This window comes from Alosa alosa, chromosome 11, assembly GCF_017589495.1.
Source record: "Alosa alosa isolate M-15738 ecotype Scorff River chromosome 11, AALO_Geno_1.1, whole genome shotgun sequence".
NCBI lineage: Eukaryota > Metazoa > Chordata > Actinopteri > Clupeiformes > Clupeidae > Alosa > Alosa alosa.
In genome coordinates this window covers 33,138,484-33,146,501 of record NC_063199.1, presented here as the reverse complement: position 1 = coordinate 33,146,501, position 8,018 = coordinate 33,138,484, and the positions used below count along the sequence as shown (strand labels likewise).

Below are 8,018 nucleotides of genomic sequence, written 5' to 3'. Positions count from 1 at the left end.
GTGTTCATAAGTCCCCAGGAAAAGTAGCACCAAGCATAGATAATCATTTCCTCTTGTGGTTTGAATAGCAGTTGTGGCTCTGCGTCCTCGTGGAGTAATGACAATAATACAGTAGGTTATTTACAGGTTGGCCGTTTGTGTTTGGTTAGTATTATTACACCAGTATCATATTACACCTTTTTGCATAACCCATAGTAATGACAGTAATAGTTAAAAGTGGATTACTTAAAGCTGTTTTCATATGAGCTCTATGTACATTCATAGCTTTCAAAACCTCCGAGGCAAACTTCACTCTGGTATGAGGTGAAACCTTTCCAAGCCCTCAAACAAAGGAAGGGTTATGTAACAGAGTTTGGGTTTGGGCCAACAGAAGTCCAAGACAAACGAATCTAAGGTCAACGTGTTCATCCACAATCCTTTGTCAGTAGAGTCTTCAGGGAGCTTAATTTAAAGTGCTGACACTGTCAGACTGTCAGTATATCAACGTGGAAGTCTGTAGAGGGCAGAATTGTGTTTTTACACTTTTGGCTGCAGCAGAGACTTTCTAATGTGGAGACACAGCACTCAAAAAATACTCCATAGAAATGCATGGGGCTAGTTTGTCACACATAACCCACCCCTTCCTCGGCAAAACGTTGACATGTGAATACATTGAGCCAATCATGTGGTGTGATGTGAATACATTAGGCAATCATATGCTGTGTTGTGAAGACATCGTGCCAATCATGTGTTGTGATCTCGCCGCTGGAGCAAGATTGGTGTCGTGAAGCCTTGCACACGCGCAGTTCGACCCAAAGACTGTGCCCGATGAGTGCCCATAAAACGTTGGTATATGGCCGCCGAGTGGAGGGACTTGCCTAAAAGGACTTTGGCTGCAGCATGGACGGCACTTTAGTACAGCGCCACATGAGGTATGAAATGGTATTACAAGAGAGAAAAGAGTTACTTCACATTCTGTTGTTATTTCTTGGAGTGTAATAAAATAAGACAAAAAACCTACAGATAGCAGTTTGCAACGGTCAGAGCAGGATTGAAGTCTTAAATAGATAGATAGATACTGCATTTCTTACTTCCAATAACTTTATTGATCCCCTTGTAAAGGGAAATTCAAGAAATAAAAGTTAGATACTTTATTGCAAGAAATGTATGTAGGAATTCCCCTTTTTATCAGTTTCCTCAGCCATTTAGTGCTAAGGGAGTTCCAAATGTGTCTACAACCAATGAAAAGAAGCGATGCTCCTACCCATGAGAACAACAGTACAATGTTCCAGGCATGCATCGGCATCGTCAGATACTATTTTCCTTACTGTGTGTCACTGTGGCAACAAAGTGAGTTTGAAACCGTTAAGTAGTTAAAAAAGCAGTTTAAAGTAAAAGCGCTACATTGTGTTGCTGGACAGGACGGGTCAGTAGAAAGCGCTACATTGTGTTGCTGGACAGGGGTCAGTAGAGCAGGATGGAGTTCTTCAGGGGGCAGATTTTAAGGGGGCTCGGGCTGCTCTTGCCCTCTTCATACATACCCGGCGAAAAGAACGCAAACACCCTCTCTGTGAATTTGTCTCTGAACGTGTGCATAACGGAGCAGTCTGTGGCGTTGAGGAAGGTGACTTTGCCTTTGTCGTAGTCCAGCTCCACAGTGATGCGCTGTGGCTTGGACCGCACAACCAGACGAGTGCGGGGGGATGTCTGTGCCCAGTAGTTGTCGCTGTTGCACAATCCGATTACCCAGAATCCCTCAGCGGGGTTTAGAAACACCGTGTCCTTCCTGTTGATGGACTCGCGGGCGACCCCGATGTACCAGTTGGTGCCCTCGCCCACGTCCACGTCCCAGGAGTGCTTCCCCGACGTGAAGCCCGCCGCACCGAGCACTGCCATGCGGCTGCTACAGCGCTCGTGGTTGCTAGGCACCGGACGCTTTTTCCCATAATGCACACTGGTGAACTCATCGGAAAGGATGAGGTTGGCCTGTGCTGTGTTGGGATCCAGATACAGAGGACCTAGAGGGAGACAGGGAGTGGAGCATATTATTACACCACTAGTGAAATCAGCAGAGGCGGACAGAGTGCTAAATTTTACTCAAGTACAAGTAAACGTACAACAGTCAGATGTCTACTTTAGTAAAAGTACTGAAGTACTTGTTTTAAAAGTACTTGAGTATCAAGAGTACATTTTCTAAATATTGCATTACTACTGCCACAGTGCTTACATTTATGTACAGAACCATCCTACATGGAGTTAGTGAAACCCTAGGAAAATGTTAATGTTAATACCTTGGAGAATGTAAAAGGAATTGAAAGTAAAATCAAGTCATTTTCATCTTTTTACCATGTTGCCAGGGATGGGCAGTATTTCTAATACATGTATTTAAAGTACGTATTTCAAATACAAAATACTATTTTGTAATTGAAACACTTTGAAACACATCCATTGTTTCGTCCATGGTTTCGTTTCTTATCTGAATCTAAGCATGGAGTTGACTTTGGCGGAAAGCTGAAGGGGATTGCTGATAGGCTGTCCCAATCAGTGGCGCCTGCACAATCCAATCACGTTTGAGACGAAACAACAAATTGAGGGTTTCCGAGATTTTTCCTTTTTTTTTAGAAGAAGTAACAGGTACTCACGGTTATGGATAGAAATGTAGTGGAGTAAAGAGTATAATATTTGCCTCTCAAATGTACTTGAGTAAAGTCATGAGTACTCCCCAAAAATGATACTCGAGTAAAGTACAGATCCCTCAAAACTGTACTCAAGTACTGTACTCAAGTAAATGTACTCCGTTACTGTCCGGCTCTGGAAATCAGCCAGCAACTCCTACCATGGAGCAAACTACGAGGTGTTTTGTTGGGGGTCGAAACATTTACACACTGTGTAACTATTGTGCTGCCCATGTGTAGTACAAAGGCTACTTTGAAAAGGTTCACTAGTTTCCATTGCATAATTTGCAATCGGCCTACTATCATAAATCTCGCTAATGTTCTTAGTATACTGTACTGAATTGTACAACACTGTTAAACAGTGTTTTGATCCCCTTCCTCAAACTATTTCTTCCACCTTCTTTGCAGGCTTGTGCAAAATTTCAGAATTGAATTGAAACTGGCTCTTAAATTCCAATTCAATTCTTGAATTTCACTTGCATTTCAATTGAGGTAACAAACAGGAAGCAGAATTGCAATTCGAATTGTGCACAACCCTGCTTCTTTGAGATGGAAGCAAACCCAACCGGGTAGTTTGCACGCTCAAGTGTAGACCCTGGGGGCCTCTGGGAACAGGGAACTGGCCTGGCAGTCTCACTCACAGTGATGAGCCATGGCCGCCATCTTCTTCCACACGTCGTACTTGAGTGAGCTCACGTGCAGTGCAGAGTCGATCAGAGCCTCGCTGAGCACCTCTGGCTCCTGCATGGTGTAGCGCAGCCTGGAATCCACATGGGAGAGTGAGGGAGGATAAACACGTTCATTTTAGACACCAGTGAGAGCTGTGGACTGCGAGAGCTGTGGACTTTCTTTGTGTAGACTTTAGATTATATATAGTTATAGTTTCAGAAAGACATAATGTGTAGTGAAATAAGAATGAAGAAGTTAAAACACAGATATTCACTAAAACTGAATAAATATATTGAAATAGCTGAGTGATACTAATTCCTTGTGGTCAGAAGTACTCTAACATAACTATAGTGTGGGAACATGTTAGAGAAACTGTATGAGATGAGTCAGGTGTTGGTATGTGGTGGTAAACCCTCCAGAAGGAGGCCAGTCCATTTTTGAAAAGATGATAGATGAGTGTGGAGAGTCATACCTGCTTATTGTTTTCTTGTAGTCCTTCAGGAGAATAGGAGACACATCAGGATATTGAAAGAGATAAACAAAGCCATATATCATATCAAAGCCGTCATATCATTGTAATATCATTGCATTAATAGTATTTCACATATTTATATTCATTTAAAATAACATACTTTTAGAAACTTGATGTCGCTGTTGTTCATGGTTTCACCTGCATCTCTTATGATTGCAGACAGATCTTCCACCTGCTTACAAATGTCGTCCAGCTTGGTCCTCACCCTCTCGGCCTTCCTCTCCTCCTCCTCTCTCAGCAGGGTCAGTCGAGCAGCTTCCTCCTCCCACAGGAAACTGTGCAGCTTCTGAAACTCCTCCTTTATCAGCCGCTCCGTCTCATCTGCCTGGGTCTGCAGCAAAGCCGACAGAACATCAGCAGAACTCAGACAGAACTCAGAACATCACCAGAACTCAGCATTGTCATGTGAAGACTGCAGCAAAGCAGACAGAACATCAACAGAACTCATCATTGTCATGTGCAGCGAAGCAGACAGAACATCACCAGAACATCACCAGGACTTTCATCATGTGGAGACTGCAGCAAAGCCGACAGAACATCAGCAGAACTCAGACAGAACTCAGAACGACCAGAACTCATCATGGTCAGCAGACAGAAATAGCAGAACTCATCATTGTCATTGCAGCGAAGCAGACAGAACATGAACATCACCAGTATTAGAGCAAAGCCGACAGAACATGAGAGAAACAGAATAGAAGAACTCAGGATTTGCAGCAAAGCAGACAGAACATTTTCATCTGCAGAACACACCAGAACATCACCAGGACTCATCAGATGCACAATGCAGGCTCATCATGGTTTGCTCATAGGACCAGAATTGGGATTTGCAGTTTTCATCTGAGGATATACATGCTCTCTTTGCTGGTGCATGAGAACACAGTGATGCCCTATAATGTAGACCTCCGTCTCCCCCCAGTGATGCCCTATAACGTCACGCTGGTTGTGCTACCTTAATGTAGACCTCCGTCTCTCTACAGTGATGCCCTATAACGTCACGCTAGTTGTGCTACCTTAATGTAGACCTCCGTCTCCCTACAGTGATGCCCTATAACGTCACGCTGGTTGTGCTACCTTAATGTAGACCTCCGTCTCCCCCCAGTTGTCTCGGACTCGTTCAAGGGTGCTGAGATGATTAGACAGCGAGTTGTACCTGGGAGAGATGCCAGCCTTAAAGAGAAGAGAAGAGAGTCAAAATGGGCATTTGGGGGAAAACAACCGATTTTAGAGTTGAAACACTTTTTAACGACGGTGTGGGGGTGCACTATTGCCTATGGGCCTTTTGCACATCAGGCAAGGCACAATCAACTCTGAATGATGTACAGTACACAGGTTTTGAGCAACATTTAAACAGTCATCTAGTGACAATGTCTTTTCAGGGAGGACCTCAAAATATTTCAATATTTGCCAAACAATACCTAAATGAATTCTGCATATATTTAAACAGTATTTCTCCATAGATGTACATCATGGACTAAAAACATGATTAAGAAGTTCCCAGACTGTTGGGCCACTGAAGTCCTGTATCAGGCAGGAATGGGACCACATTTCACTGTCATTACTCTAGTCTCCTCAGTTCCTAAAACATTTACTGTACAGGATGTTTTTAAATGAAGAGGTGAAGCATGTTGCTGACACATATTGATGTGTTGTCTTTGAACTATTCTCAGTTAAATAGGTTTGACATGATTTGTAAATCATAGAATTCTTTTTTATTCACATTTTATAAAACATCCCAACTTTTTTCGGAATTTAGGTTGTAGTTTCTGCCACAGTATCAAACTGCAGTCTCTCACCTTGCGGTCCTTGGCTGCATCCGCGATGGCGCAGCACTCGTGGTTTTTGTGTTCCTTCGACAGCTGACAGACGAGACAGATTGGCAGTTCGTCTCTCTGGCAGAAAAGCTTGTATGTCTCGTTGTGCGCGGCACAGACCTCCTCCAGTTTCATCGTGGCAGCGGCCCTCTGCTCCAGCTGGAACCTGTCCGCGGCGATCTTCAGCGTCAGGTTGATGGGCGGCCGCTGCGTGATCTCTAGCCGGCGGCAGATGGGGCACTCGCGCGCGCCCTTTCGCTCCCATAAGTCCTGCAGGCACATCTTACAGCAGCTGTGTCCGCACAGGAGGGTCACCGGATACTTGAACACCTCGCAGCACAGAGGGCACACGAGGGCCTCCCTAGCCATAAGAAGAGCCTCCATTCACGCTCTTATTGTCGCTATTCCGTTTTAGTGAAACTGGCACCTGTCTGTTTGGCTGGATTCCTTGAGTCCTTTTGACAAGGACTTGCACAGCGGGATGAACGTGATTTACAGATAGTGATGTCATCACTTCCTCATACTTATCTCATCCTTGCTCAAAGCTTTTAGTTACAATCTGATGAAAACAAAACAAACAAACAAACAAACAAACAACAAAAACAAAATCAAAAATAGACTATTACAAATGCTGGATGTCCTTGAATATTTTATTTATTCTAGAAAAAAGATTATGTACAAAGATTGTTTCTATTCCCCAACCAATGGCCCTTCACAGATCCAGATTATTGTGGCACACTATATAACTACTCAGAGTAGGTAGATGGCAAAGAGGTAGCTTTAACCAGTTAGTAGCTAATGTAATAACATAGCACAATATAACACATATTATGGTGAAAAGAATATAAATTGATGTGTTTAATTATTAAAATGGATACAACTGGTTTGTAAAATAGGTTAAAGGGAACAATGTGAATACACTGCAGGGAGGAAAAAGGTCACCTTGTTTTTTCCCCCAGTTTGTTTGTGGTGTCAACATTTTATGTGCATTTTGTTTCACTGCATTAGAAAGCAAAGGATTTACTTGCAGTTACAAGGCAATATGTAAATGTTTTTAACCTATGAAAAAAGAGTGAGAAAGAAAGGGAGGAGATCACAAGAAAAACTTAAAGAAAAAGTCTAGCTGCATCGAAATGTCTCCTTATCATAATACACATTCACAAACAGCCATTCTGGAGCAATGATGCATTTATATATACTCTGTGAATTCCCCCATGGTGGATTAATGCAAATTATTAGTAATGTTTTATTCACCATTTCTCTTTAGAAAGGCTACACATGACACATTTTATAAATAAGGATTTGCCACCAAATCTTTCATTGTCTTCAAAATGTCAACTTTAACATTTTTGTTGAAGGTCTGTCTGGTTCACGAGCACACTAATGTGGCATCTGATATTTGTACCAATACCACAATTAAACTGGGCTCATTGGCAGCATAATACTGTTGACATAATTGTCAGTAAAATAGTTTTTCATATATTCCACTTTAACTCACATTGGGGTCTGTCGGTATACTATACCATTGGGGTCTGTCGGTATGACTACACCATTGGGGTCTGTCGGTATGACTACCATTGTCAAATACTTTTTACCAACATATAATAAATGCTATGTAAAATTCTTGGCATATTTTATAAGTCAGCCACCCAAATATCTCAATCAGTACAAATAATAGCCTTATTTGTGGACAGGAAAAATGCATATCTTGTCAATTCAAATAATTGGTCAGATTAAAGACTAGACCTGTCACACAAAAATCATTCATTAGATTATTACAATACCACTTGATGAGTGAATACATGTAGTACTTACTGGCTTTAACATGCAATCTATATGTTACTCCAGTTGTTTTCCCATATGCAAGACTGAACACAAAGATCTACTGGGAGGCATGGTACCAGTTAGCTATAGGCATGTAATGACCCCATAGCCATTAGGATTATTCATTGAACTGAACAAAATGAGATGGTAACCCTAATCTTTGGTCTTAGGACTGGGGAAATAGGGCTGTAGCTTAATGTTGCCAAGGTCCCAGAATCGACCCCTGGGAACTTTAATGGACACAGCTCTGGAGAAAGCTCTGGAAAAAATGAAGAGACCACTGCTCATTTTTCTGACGTCATCCTACGGTTGCTGAGTGACATTCGAATGAGTTGACGGTGATATTCAAAATTAAGAGACCACAAATTTGACATTCAACTCATTTGAATGTCAAAAAATCTGTATATGACTGTCAACTTATTTGAATGTCACTCATCAACCATAGGATGACATCAGAATGTGCAGTGGTCTCTTCATTTTTTCCAGAGCTGTATATATCCAGAGCTGTATTTATCTAGAGCTTTATAT

At 42.1% G+C, this 8,018-nt stretch overlaps 1 protein-coding gene across 1 annotated transcript; it reads right to left on the bottom strand.

Annotated features, from left to right (window-relative positions):
* Positions 1-1,152: 1,152 nt before the first annotated feature.
* On the bottom strand, positions 1,153-6,184 carry LOC125302996 (zinc-binding protein A33-like). The gene is made up of 6 exons (XM_048256436.1): positions 5,649-6,184; positions 4,927-5,022; positions 3,956-4,186; positions 3,796-3,818; positions 3,296-3,414; positions 1,153-1,997 (listed from the first exon to the last, which is right to left on the bottom strand). The coding sequence occupies exons 1-6, from the start codon at positions 6,048-6,050 to the stop codon at positions 1,444-1,446; spliced, it is 1,425 nt and encodes a 474-aa protein (XP_048112393.1). The 5' UTR covers positions 6,051-6,184; the 3' UTR covers positions 1,153-1,443.
* Between the last annotated feature and the right edge of the window lie 1,834 nt (positions 6,185-8,018).

What these genes read in the sequence shown, in the direction of transcription:
- LOC125302996 (XM_048256436.1), bottom strand. Translation starts at nt 6,050, where the DNA reads ATGGAGGCTCTTCTTATGGCTAGGGAGGCCCTCGTGTGCCCTCTGTGC. An exon ending in ATGCAGCCAAGGACCGCAAG is followed by an intron (nt 5,023 to 5,648) that starts GTGAGAGACTGC and finishes CTTCTCTTTAAG; the next exon opens with GCTGGCATCTCTCCCAGGTA. An exon ending in AGACGGAGGTCTACATTAAG is followed by an intron (nt 4,187 to 4,926) that starts GTAGCACAACCA and finishes GCTTTGCTGCAG; the next exon opens with ACCCAGGCAGATGAGACGGA.